We start from the raw sequence: 13,262 nt of genomic DNA, 5'->3' as shown, positions 1-13,262 counted from the left end.
GTACCGTTAGATTTGGGTGTGTATTATTTTCTCGTGACTTCTTTAGTTACTCATTCGCTTTGAATTTACTTTCGCTTTATTTCGGTGCCTTAGAGAAATTCTTTTGTGAATTCTTATTTGCGAGAATAAACTGACAGATTTGAAATAAAAAAATTACTTAAGGTTTACCATTCTAAAATTCTAGTACCATCAAATTAAAAGTTGTTATGTTTAGGAAGGTCTTAATTACCTTGAGCCATCTGTCTTAGTGACATGTGTAGCGGTATAACAGTTGCAAAAAATGAAGGGGATAAATTGGGGGGAAATAACTGTTATTCACACCGTTGATGAACAATGATTGATCTGATTTTAAGGGCTAGACATATCAGAGAATAAAGAATAACAAGATAGCGAAAATTGTCGAGGAAAACCATGTTTTATCAAGATGGGAGCAAGATAATGGCTTGATACCAGTTGTTATTATAGGGGAAATGCATCGGTTGAACCCACAAACACACATACATATATATATACACACGTATATGAGAATAATTAGTATCATAAAAGCGAGTACATCTAACCAGCAATTTTGTCTACTGTAGGTGGATACACACATGAAGGGGACCTAATCGCTTCTTAAGATAAGCAGTAAGCTCCCGTCCTGTTTTTCCTTTTTCTTTCCCCTGTTTTCTATGGTTAGGGCTTGGAGTTTGCTTTGATAATCGGAGTGTATATCAGAAAAAAAAAAAAAAAAGACTAACATTTTGAGAAAGCTACCCCGCGCATCGTTCAGCTTATGATGTGGAAACATTAACAGTACTTTGCTAGGGAAAGAGACAGCTTGTAAATTTTCATATATTGAACACTTCAGTCTTAATCATATTTAAATGTGCTATAACTTTTTTAATCCTATTCAAAACTAGATCTATTTGGTACCATAGGAAAGGTACTTAATGGACTTTAAATCTTTTTAATAATGCCATTGTAAATATGAAACAAGGTATCATATTCTTGAACTTTCATTCAAATTTATTCTCGCCTCGTTAGCTCATCATCTTAAATATTGCGAAGCAGGATAAATGCATAGAAAAACCTAGTTTTAGTCGAACGATTTTACCTGTGAATTGGATTTAGTTTTTAATACACATTTAAAATAATTTGGTAGCGATTTTTTTTTCTTTTTTTCTTTTTAAAAAAAAAAGGTGAAGGTGAAGAGTGTTTTCCTACATTATCTCTAACAGATCAAATGCCATTATTTTCTTTTATCAATCATAAAAATATGAAGTTCAGAGAAGTAATGTCAAAATCCTAAACATAAATATGAAACCTATAATATATTTGTATTAACTGTGCTGTAACATATCATGTTTAATACACTATTTTCGTATGTATTACACCCGTTGATTTTAGTGTTGTTTCCGAAACCATCGGGCCTAATCTATAGACAGAAATATGAAGCAGGATTTCTGTGATAGATGGCCTGGACCAGCATGAGCTAAATCATATTCAACCTATCCCGCTTGATGCAGCACAATCAAGTTATTATATATAATGCATAAAAAATATCCCCTTTATTATGAAAAAAGATATAAAGAACAATTAGGTAAAACAGATTTGTCATGTTCTTTACAACAAACTACAATACGTTGTAGTGTTTGACAAAGGCACTTGCTCCCTCAATCTCTCAGGAGCCAACCGTTTGGATAAAGCACATAGTCTTGAATGAATGATAATATAAAAACAATAATTTTTTGAATGACCATTGCATTAACCATATCTACTTCAGCTGTACCATGCACATTGCGTCTTGGAATACCACCAAAAATAATAAGAAAAATGCTTACGAGGTGTTAACCGCTGAAGAATTCATTCTTTGGATCTGTCAACCACAGCCAGGTAGCTTTTAGCATAGCATGTAGAATCAGCAAAATAAATAAGTAAATGGTAATGCTTACTTATAATAAAGAAAGTAAAAAGGAATAAAAAAGGTACCTTATTCACAAGCAAGTTAACTTGCTCTCTGTACATCTCCTTCAGGTCTACAATATCAGCTCGGAGTTCCTCTAACTGGAAAGATGGTGCAACCACTTAAGTATCCGCACATCATGGATAACAACAGTATCATATAATGTTCTCATAACCAGAATAGGGTCAGAAATGCAACAATTCAATGAAACCGGATATTCAAAATGTTATTGCCTCTCTGAACATTCATTTTCATCATAATATTTGGTTCAGCAAAGCACATTTTGTCTCTCAGCTTTAATATTCTATTGATGCCGTACGTGAAAATAACATCTATAAGCTTCATCACACATCCTTGAATATGAAATTTTGTTTGCCAGCAATGAGAAAGAACCCAAATTAGAAAAGGAATGTACCTCCTCATCGCGTTCACCCATTAGCTCCAGTGCAGCGGAGTGTCTCTGCCTCAAAGCTTCTAGCTCTGTCCGGATTCCAGGCAAAGTGGCAGCCTCTGCCTTCAACTTTTCACACTGCAGCAAATGTAGATAACGTTAAAGTCGGCGATTTGATGAAAACATAGATTATTATATCAATGAGTAAAACCTCTCTCACATTTAACAAGACAGCAGATTAAGAAACCCACCTGTGCAGTCATTTTCACCAACTCTTCGGATAAAGAGTCACGGATAGACTCCAAGGAAGTCTGAAGGAAAAAAGAAAAAGAAGCAAAGCCAGTAAATATAAGCTATTTAAACAGTAAGCAACATACAATCCACACCTAAAATCAGGAAATATCTGGTATTGAGCACACAGTTTTAACAATCAGTTACAGATATATTTGAATATGGGAGCTCAAAGAATAATTCATACCAAACGTGACATATAGGATGCAAGTTCACCCTCCTTTTGACGAAGGGCAGATTCAAAAGCACTAGGTGTCATGCTCTTCATGTAGAGTGGACTTAATGCTGTCTCTCCAATATTTCTTTTTTCAAAGAAACCATCAGATGAGTCCAAAGATGCTTGCAGATAATAGCTTTCCTCCATGCTTTCTATGCTGCTAGTAGTAGAGAGTTTCCGGGACAAGCTTCCTGTGACACGGTCACACAATTACTAAAGAAGATCATAAAAGATCAACTAAGTCATAACAGAAAGCATCATACCATTCTCCAAAGTGGAATTATGCCTTGCTATTGGAGCTAGCTCTGTAGATTGTACACGCACTGTCCTTTCCAAGTCTGCCCGAGCAGCTTTCTCCCTTTCTACTTCCTGTAAATAATTAAAGGCTTCCTTATTACTGAACCCAAATATCAAATCCAGGTACTAACAGTTCAAATGGTTCCTATGTCCATATAGGCATAATAAACTTTCAAGGAATGCCTCATGTAACATCAGCAGATAACTTAATTTGAAAAATGTTTCATAATGCTAAACCATATGTAACTTCTGTAATCTGCAACCTTTTTTGTAGAATAAAAGATGGTCTCCTTTTTATCAAAGTTAAAAGGAAATAGAATTCAAGAAAACAATTCAACTGAAGTGAGTTTTCTTTGAAGCTACAGACATGAGAATGGGAAATGACCCACTTGGTCAACTCACAACCAAAGAGAATGAACAGTAATATTACGCTAATGAATCTAAAGCAAAACCTGTTGTAGAAGTTCTTGATGCACAAGAGCATCTTGTAACTCTTGCTTATGTTTCCTTCTTAGTTCCCTAATTTCTTCCTGAAGCTGGTTTGCCCGAACTTCTCGTGTATCAGCTTCCTCCTTTGCTGCTAGGTATTCCTGTCTCTGCTCAGCAGCTCTCTGTCTCTCTTTCTCAAGGGACCTGCTTAGCTGTGTTTGTTCTGCTCTTAGACATGAAATCTGAAGCAAAGCAAAGGTTAAGCCAATATCCAGAAATGTTTCCACAAATAAAACATACATCAGCCACAGAACTAGAACCTGAGCTTCAAGAACATTAATTCGTGATAAGGTTTGAGATAAGCGTTCATTTACAGATCGCTCTCTCTCTTCAGCAGCTGCTGCTTTTGACTCAGCTTCCTGTAAATTTCAAATAGATAATTATGACAATATACAACTTTATATGATATCATAAATGCAATCACATTCTAAACACCTGGAGACGAGAGTTTAGAGATCTCTCCACAGCAGCCCAAGCTTCTGCTCTTCTGGAAGTTGTTTCCTATTAAAAATAGAGCACAAAATAAAAATTCAAAAGCAAATCCATTTTTCTTTTTATCTTACTAAAAAAAAAAGACCATAATCCTTGAATCTTTTTAAGAATGCACTAGAAAAACATATTTAACCTGCATGGCTTCAATCTGCCTTAAAAGTGGTCTTGTAGACTCAGGTACTTGTGTAATCAACTCCTCACACCGACGCTCGCTTGCCTAGAAACAAAAATTAAAGTTGTGAACTACCAGAAACAAATTTCTGAAAGGAAATGTATCAAGGAAAGATTTAATATTATAGTCAGCATAAACTCAGAATACTTGATAACGTTTTTGAAGATCTTCAATGTCCCTGCGAAGCATGTCTTCTCTAAAGACTGCCTACATAAATAGAAAATAACAATAATCATACTTTTCATATATTAGCATGATAAAATCTGAAAACTTATTTAATACAACAAAAACCTGCTGCTCCTTTCTGCTTAAGGTTTGCCTTAATTCTTCAAGTGTCTGTACTAGCATAGATTCACGTTCTTCAGCCTCTCTTAGACGACTCTCCAATTCAGTTCTTGCTTCATTATTGGCACGTGCCTCTGCTAGTGCTTCAGCCTCCCTTGCTGCATTCAGAGCATTTGTATAGAAGTCTTTCTGAGCTGCAAGTTCAACTTGGTGTTTTTCAATTGTTTCTTGCAGCAACTTCTCTGTAGCTGTCTTGTCCTTCTTGATGCTCTCTACCTTGTTCTCTTCAACCTAAAAGCAGGACAAAGAGCATAAACTATCAACAAGTCAAAAGAACTTATATTTAAGTGGCAGAATTCCTCTTACGAATTCGAAGAAATTCAGGGACAAAATTATGCCAAAAAATAATACATTCTAAAGGTAAAGAATAAAATGCCCCACAGGTCTAGAACTTATTAGGAGATTTCCACTTCCTCTCAGGTCTTACTGGATTTGAGTAATATTTTTAATATGTTTAGATCACTCAGACAAAATGAAGTAAAAAGGAACATTAGTTAAAAGTAAGCAGTGTTTCTTTTACATTTTTTCCCTTACTATTTTTAAGTTCTGATACGTGTATAAACAAACCAGTAAGGCAGCACCAACAGCATGGTAATCCAACCACAAGGCTAACTTCACAGAAGAATGGGTCTAAAAAAATAATAGCATCCTGTAGTTCTATGATGTTCTGTCTATTGAACCAAAAATCTCAAGTTTAAAACCAAGTATCCAAATGAACAAAGTGTAAATACAGCATAACTACAGGCAGTTTTCACTTTTCACAATTATATTAAGCAACTACATGGTAATACAGAATCCAAACCTTGTCTTACTATGGAAAAAACAACTAACCTGGAAGATGCTGTTTTGCTCAAGGGAGGATAAAAATAGAGCACAGTACAGAGTTTATATCTTGAACTCAAAAAGTAATATAAAGAACTTTTCAATTCTAAGGCATGCACTTGCCTGAAGCTTTGTAGTCAGACCTTTCTTCTCCTCTTCGAGCTCTCTAATCTAGTATGACAAGATATGCAAAGAAACATAAAAGTAAGGAAATGAAGAAAAAGAAAGAGGAGTTCCAGAAATATAGATAAACAATCACCTGACACATTGCTATACCTGAGCCCTTAGTTTCCTGATCAGTGATTCTTGAGTAGCCTGCTTCTTTGAAAGTTCTTCACCTGAGAGGATAGACAAATATCTTGCATTAAGAATGCAAAGGAACAACGACGCTAAAAGATGCACCCAAGAATAATCCTTTTAACTAAAATCCCATACATGTTAAATCATATATGTCTCACTTAAATTTTAGCTCAATTGGAAAGGCTAGGTAGGCAAGGAGTTGAAGAATTCTTCTATATATAGAACCTATACCCTGCACACCTAACCTTCCTCTAGAATGTATTGCGTAATAATCCTATTCAAGTTATTTCTTAACAGCAAAGTGTGTCCCTATATTCTCCAATATAGGTGGGCTCTTTTGTTGCAGAAACTCCAATACAAAAAAATGATGTGAGGACTATCCAACAAGTGCCAACAAATCTAAGACAAGAAAAATATATGATTTTGAACAAGAAAAGAACTAAAGTGTGTTGCATCAAACATAAACAGGAATTTTCAGGACTCACCTTCAGCCATTACTTGTTTAATTATTTCATCTTTTTCCTTCAAAAGAGCAGCAGCATCACTTTTTTTATTCTGCTCTCTTCGAAGAGTATCCCTTTCCTTAGTAAGGGCATAAACCTGGAATAACGTACACCAAGAGAAAACTGCCTAAAAGGACAACCTTTTCCCAGAATCTCTTTCCAGTTATGATCAACTGCTATGAAAGCAACAATGCATTGGCACATTTTCAACTAATTGCAACCAGAGTGGGTAGAAATCATTGAACTCCTTTTCTGAACCACCCTAGATAAATCATATCTCATGCAAAATAACTACTTAAATAATGATAATTACTTCACAGTTAATAAGGCAAAATATTATTGGGTGTAACCTTTTAGTTATAATAAGGGACTTCAAGCAAGATATCACATCATTATTGATGCTACTATGAGAATGAGAAAGAGAGGAAAAGTATCCTGAAAACTAGATATCAATGCATGTATAACCTCATATAATACTTAATCTCATATATATAGTCAATAACACCAGTTAATCCAATAGACAACAAAGATGCTACTTTTCCATCACAGTCAAGATATTAAAACAATTTAAATGTGCATGTCAAGATATTCCATAAAACTAGATTATAAATTTATAAGCTAGGTAGATGGTTACAAACAGTGCAAAATATTTAATAAAACTTTTCTAGAATCACTGTTGTCAAGGCCCGAGTCCATAGGCAGATGGCAAATTTTAAGAGATTGCTTGGCAAGTGCCAAGGCAATACAGTATAATCAAACTTTAAAAGCATGCATAGCATTTAAAAATATTTTATTTAGTTCAAAGGAGGACATCCCAATGATAAGATATGGGGCTTCTGCCAGGGAGGACCTAGATTTCAGTTTCAGGGATCACGGATTTTATGTGATGAAATAGGGCTAAAGGAGTCATGTCAAGCCCAAAAGCCCAAGTGATAGTTGGTCTTCCTACATACCCAAGGATATGCTATTGATATCAGTTCATCATGTTCACTCATTAAGGAACAAGAAGTTTAATCACAACTCTTAACTTCTGACAAAAAAGGTTTACTGATTCAAGCTTCAGCAAAAGGTCCTAAAATATCTCAATGATGGTATAGCAAGGAGAAATATAAACAAGAAATTAATACAGAAATGAAAGAAAAGAAAGGAAGTGATTGAAGACTGGAACGTACCTTCCTTTCCAGAGTTGAAACCCTTTGATGATATTCTTCTTGCAATGACTCCATTTCTGCTTCATTGGATTTTCTCTGTTCCAAACTTTCATGAGTTAAATTGCAATCCTTTTTTATTTTTTTTATTAGGAGAGAGACGGTGAAGTATCCATCTAAATATCTAATTAGTAGTTAACACTTATTTCTTCAACTGCTAGATGATTACTGTAGAAGAAACAAAAAGGAATATGGGTAGAAATTAAATGACTTATATTTTAACAAAAATGAAGAATAAAAATTAGGAGAACTAACACTTATGATTTATGATGTAGGTTCCAATCATTGGAATGCTATATCATGGAAGCATGGAAGCATTGGCAATAACATAAAGTAGTTGTTACTCATTTCTTGAAGTGGTGGATGATTATGAGTGAGTGTGTGTGTGTGTGTGTGAGAGAGAGAGAGAGTGTGTGTGTGTGTGTGCTTTAACTTATATATATATATTAAAAAAATGATGAGAAATAAAAAATTAGAAGAATTAAACTAAATGACAATATCATAACAGTTACGAATTAGGACGTAGATTCCAACAACTTGACTGGTATATCAAGGGAAGCACTGGCAATAACATAACAGAGTCAGATTACATATTTTTCTCATTGAAATGCGATTATAAGTATTTACATGATTAAATTAACTTGATCAAGAACTGAACCAGACACCCCCTGCCACCAATTTTTCAAAGGAAATTTGGCTATAAATATGAAACAAAGAGAATAATAGTTCCCCATCATTGAGAACAATTTGCATAAACAAGATTCCAACCACTGCTATGACCCACATTTATAGTCCACATATATCAGCATTTTACAGCAATCAAGATTATACAAAATGTATTAGAGACCATGAGGGCTCACCTCAAGTCCAATACAAACACCATGCAAATTTATATAGAACACAAATTTTCTCTACATGAGAGATTCAACCATTTTTCATCTATAAGATATCCAGTTCGAAAACTTTTATAGAAATTGATGATTCTAAAGTGTATACACATGGAAATAAAACCACATTCAGACAAAAGAAACTTGACCACGGACAATAAAACAGAGGAGCATATGATAAGAATATTTGCACAATATATTTCTAGATCTAATCTAACACACATGTATAGAATAAAAAACAATCAGCAAAACCATCTAAGCATCAATCATTTTATCATGCATCAGCCAAATACTGAATTATATGATAACCCATGTTTCTAGTCAGATCTTCTAATTGATAACTTTGACATTGTTCATTTAATCTCTAGTGAGATGATCGTTCTCATTCAAGAGATTAATGTTGATTGTTCTCATTCAAGAGATTAATGTGTGCTCAAAGCAGTAAGCACTTGAAACAACAGACAGAAGAAAAAAAAATCTCTTAAGTGTCGCTATCACAGAACACCAAACCTTGTTAAATATCTAGGGGGAACAGAAATGCCTGTACATACCTTCAAATCCTCAATTACAGCTTTAAGTTGCTCATTCTCGTTCATCAGCTTTGCAATTTCATCAGCTTTTGCCTGAAAAAGAAACAAATTGAAGTTAGAAATTCCAGAACCATAAAACTTTAACCAAAACAGATAATATAAAATAAGATTTCATTTCTTTAATGCCCTCTCTCTTGGACAAATATAGCATAAGATACCATCATCAAATGCATAGAATAGACATTAAAGTTCATATCCAAATAAATCAGAGGAATATAAGCTTCCCTTCTAAATTTAGTGGTAAAATCATCTACATATAGGAGGTAACGCCTGAAGCCTAAAGTTCAATCACAGAAAATTCACCTTGCAGAGAATGATATATACACTACCATCCGCAACCCCCCCAAACACTCCCCCTCTTACCTTAAAATCAAAAGAAATGCACTAAAAACGTAATGCTGCTGGTGTTATGGAGCATCATAAAGGATCTAACCTTGTAATGTTATTTGTTCACACTAGGAAAAGTGATATGAATGAGAGAAGGAGAACTAGTAAAAAGAAAAATACTCGTGAGCTTCAGCCAATCCTAGAATGGCATCAGTCAACTTCCAATAGAAACAGTAGCATGCATCAAAGTCAATCTCACACGTGCATGCTTCCTACATAAAATTATGGAAAATTTGAAATACCTGAGCTTGCCTTGCAGCACCTTGCAATGCAGATTCCATCATTTTCATTTCCATCCTCACCTTCTCCAATTCATGCATAGAATCAACTGAGGAGGGCATGATAGTTGCAGAACTCAAGTGCATTTCTTCTTTAACATCAGTTTCACTATCATTGGTCTGCTCACTCACTTCAACTTTTTCATTATTTGCATCATTTCCAACAAAAACTGATTCAGAAACCATCCCTTGAGCCTCATATGAAGGAAGCACATTGGCCAATGGAAATTCCTGAACACTGTTAGTCTCCTCTACACTGATAGAATGTGAACTTGAGAGCACCGACTCTTCAGGGCAAGCACCGGCATCATCTTGCCAATCACTTGATTCGTCTGATTTAACTGGAGAACTTTTATCTGAAATCTCTTCCGTGTGTGTCTTTTGTTCATCTTTACTTTCAAGTATGTCAACAGCATCACTTGACTTTGCTGGCACAGGCTCAGCATCCTCAACTTGGTCTACTTCTGCCTTATCTAATTTAGCTTCCTTGGAGTCAGAGTCATCAGAAATGACCATAACAAAGCTTTCTTTTTGTTGTTCAGTGTCAGGGGAATCTGATGACCCAACATTCTGCAAGGTAGTTTGAGAAGGCTCGGTAGAAACTGGTTCTGGTTCTGATTCAGCTTTACCAGAGTCTGAAATGGCTGTATCGGCTCTCTCCACAGCCTCTGAATGTTTGTTCTCTTTTTCTAACTTGACAGCTGCTTTATCATCTTCAACAGACGTTTTCTCATGAGGATAAGTTGAACTGTCAGTTTCAGCCTCTTCCTTTTCCACAGCTTTGGGTGGATCCTGTGAAGATTCAAGTTTTCCTGATGACTCAACAACATTCTCCTCACCTTTTTGACCCATAAAGGACATAACTGGATCAAAGATTGCCTTTCTGTCTGAAGGCCACAATCCTGAAGCTGGAATGAATATAGACAGGAAGTCATAAGTATGATACAGGTGCAAAACCCACATTATAACAGGAAGTCTAAGCAGTTATTAGGTAGCAAAAAGGCTTTAGTTTCTAGTTATTCCAAACTCGAATAAATTCGTAAAGGATTAACCCTTCACAGGATTATTTAGGTATATTAGCCAACAATGCAAACCTTTTTCATGAATTATATTTTTTTGACATTTCTATCTCCAGCAATAAGATTAGCATTGAGTAAGTAGAGACAATTTCCTAATTGAATTCTCACAAAAATGGAATCAAAGCAGAAAGCTTTACTAACAAACTTTACATTTCAAGGTTAAATGACCAAATAATTTACAACCACCATTACTATTCACCAAAATCAACCTAATATCTTAATCTGAAATTTACGGCAAACAGAGGCTTGCGCTAGGAATTAGCGTTCAGATATATAAAGATTGCACAGAATATTAGGAACGTAAAACATAGAAAAAAAGATCACCTTCATTGCTGCTTGATTCAGACTTCTCTTCAAAACCGAGAGCGTTATCGAAATTCTTCTCAATATTCTTCACGCTCTCCTGGAATTTATTAACTGCCCCAGCAATATCAGGAAAGCCTCCTAAAGACACCTTCCCGCTAAACCAAGCCATCCTTTTCTCTTCTTTTTCCCCCTTTTAACTCTATATACATAAAACAACTCGATCTGAAAAATCAAGTCCACCGTTTTAAGCACATCAGAACCCCTACATTGACATAGCGCCAATAAATTATCAGAAAAATGCCATGATCTCAAGTTTTCAAATCACAATCTAACAAGATCTAAACCGTGAATTGCGTATTAGGAACGAAATTAGGATCCATTCCAAGAAAGTAAAATACGCCGCGAATTGAATGAAATTATGAAAACTTACTGTCGTAACTAATTGATTAATTATTATAAGCAAATTAAAGAAAGTGAAAAAGACTCCAGAACTAAGAAGGATACGCAGTTAAATCGATTTGAAATAAATTATATTCCAAAGATAAGACGAGATTCAAATTACGGAATTAAGATTTTTTTAAAGCATGAGAGAGAATTGAACCTGATAAAAATGGGCGTGGATTTGAGGTATCAAATCATTGAATTTGAAACTCTGCTTTCAAAAAACAAAAGGTTTACGGACTGAAAGAGAGGTCCCATGGATCGAGAGGAACCCAAATGAAAACCAACGGGGTCCATCTACTTTGCTCCGTAACCTTTTCTCCTTTTCTTTTTTTTTTTTTTTCTTTTTAGTTTTTTATGGCTGATGGATACAAGACTATACGTCGTCGTCTGCTAAATGTCTTTAATGCAAGAAAGATTTCAATGAATTATCTATGAAATTCCATTGTTAGTATTTCTTTTCTTCCATTTATTTTGTGTACTTACATTACCTATCGTACAAGATAGCCCTCTTATTTAGCTGTTAAGAGGCATTGTGAACCCATTATTTATTTGTTTTTTCCTTAATAAAGGGAGCAAGATTTCTTTTGTATTTATATATTTTATTAAAAAATAATTTTGTGAAAGATTAATTGTTGGATTCGTTTCGATGAATACTCTGAGAAATCAAAAACTATCTTCTAGGCTTGCTTTTTATTTTTTGCACATTTTCTTCACAAAGTTAAATATAATTAAGTAAATCACGAAGGCTTAGTTGCACCTACAACTTAACACATTTCTTTATTTTTACTGAATATTGATTGATGCAGTAAATATTAAGATTACAAATAAATTTTTTTTTAGAAATACGGGTTGATCTTCCAATGAAGGGGATGAATAAACGAGAGAACATGCTTAAAAGAATAATAAAAGTGAGGATGTTGGTGTTTTTGCTCCAAAATGTGTTGCAATGCATGCTTAAGCAAATGGATTTAGATAAAAGAGTAAGATAATGGAAAAGAAAATCATGCAACTTTTTTATACAAATATCACATTGCATGGGATTACCTAGGAGGGTTAATAAAAACTAGCATAAAAAAAAGTAAAGGCAAATAAAAAGCCAAGGATTTTCCCCTGCCTATGTCGTTATAACACTTCAACGATAACATGTTCCTTCATGACTCTGTGTGCACAACATGAATTCATGGAACTATTCGAGGTCGCTTGCAATTGGTCCATCTTTTCTAATGCACCTGAAGGCAATTTGACTTGAGAACTTTGCCCATGCCATGCACTTGATGACACCCAATTTCAGTAGTTTGGCAAGTCCTAGACGCATGGTGATGAGCTTCCTTGTCGACTCATTTTCTTGGCTGAAAACCCGATTCTTCATCCACATGGAATGATTGTCTAGGGATTTTAGAAGGAATGCCCCTCTTATGTCCGAATTGCAGCGTTTTCAATCAATAAATAAGTATTATTGTTCCTGTTAAATATGACTCCTATTTTCAGTCAAATTTGAAAAATAGTATTTCAGTTAAACTCTGTTTACTTGTTTCAATCAAACACTGATTAGTTTAGATTATTTTATTATTATTTGATCTATGAATTTAGCCTATAAATAGGCTCTTTTACTGTAATGACCCGAATTTTACCGTTATCGAAAAAGTGTATTTTTGGGTCTTTATTTCTGAAAAATGAATTAAGTAAATATTTATTAAAAATATTTCTGAAGTAAAATAGTAGTTAATTAGAGTTTAATTAAGTGAATTTAATTTAATTAAGAGTAATTAAGAAAAAAGACTAAATTGAATAAGAGGTAAAAGTTAAATTATAGATTAAA

General features: G+C 34.4%; 1 protein-coding gene across 4 annotated transcripts; it reads right to left on the bottom strand.

Annotated features, from left to right (window-relative positions):
• Positions 1-1,518: 1,518 nt before the first annotated feature.
• LOC108453258 (golgin candidate 5) lies at positions 1,519-11,919 on the bottom strand. 4 transcript variants are annotated; one of them, XM_053029117.1, is made up of 20 exons: positions 11,601-11,919; positions 11,018-11,221; positions 9,579-10,522; positions 8,911-8,982; positions 7,437-7,511; positions 6,247-6,361; positions 5,738-5,799; positions 5,585-5,632; positions 4,586-4,870; positions 4,442-4,501; positions 4,256-4,339; positions 4,066-4,131; positions 3,891-3,989; positions 3,594-3,812; positions 3,108-3,213; positions 2,815-3,035; positions 2,588-2,647; positions 2,361-2,474; positions 1,972-2,046; positions 1,519-1,858 (listed from the first exon to the last, which is right to left on the bottom strand). In XM_053029117.1, the coding sequence occupies exons 2-20, from the start codon at positions 11,166-11,168 to the stop codon at positions 1,820-1,822; spliced, it is 2,895 nt and encodes a 964-aa protein (XP_052885077.1). In that variant the 5' UTR covers positions 11,169-11,221; positions 11,601-11,919; the 3' UTR covers positions 1,519-1,819. The 4 variants fall into 4 exon arrangements, with proteins under 4 accessions (XP_052885077.1, XP_052885079.1, XP_017606753.1 ...); XM_053029119.1 differs by having other exon boundaries at positions 1,519-1,879; positions 11,018-11,261; positions 11,601-11,907; XM_017751264.2 differs by having other exon boundaries at positions 11,018-11,261; positions 11,601-11,901.
• Between the last annotated feature and the right edge of the window lie 1,343 nt (positions 11,920-13,262).

The sequence above is a fragment of the Gossypium arboreum genome, chromosome 5, assembly GCF_025698485.1.
Source record: "Gossypium arboreum isolate Shixiya-1 chromosome 5, ASM2569848v2, whole genome shotgun sequence".
Classification (NCBI taxonomy): Eukaryota; Viridiplantae; Streptophyta; class Magnoliopsida; order Malvales; family Malvaceae; genus Gossypium; species Gossypium arboreum.
The sequence above is the reverse complement of the archived record's forward strand: the minus strand, read 5'-3'. Positions and strand labels throughout refer to the sequence as shown.

What these genes read in the sequence shown, in the direction of transcription:
- LOC108453258 (XM_053029117.1), bottom strand. Translation starts at nt 11,168, where the DNA reads ATGGCTTGGTTTAGCGGGAAGGTGTCTTTAGGAGGCTTTCCTGATATT. An exon ending in TTTCAACTCTGGAAAGGAAG is followed by an intron (nt 6,362 to 7,436) that starts GTACGTTCCAGT and finishes ACGTTATTCCAG; the next exon opens with GTTTATGCCCTTACTAAGGA. An exon ending in TCAGGAAACTAAGGGCTCAG is followed by an intron (nt 5,633 to 5,737) that starts GTATAGCAATGT and finishes TTGTCATACTAG; the next exon opens with ATTAGAGAGCTCGAAGAGGA.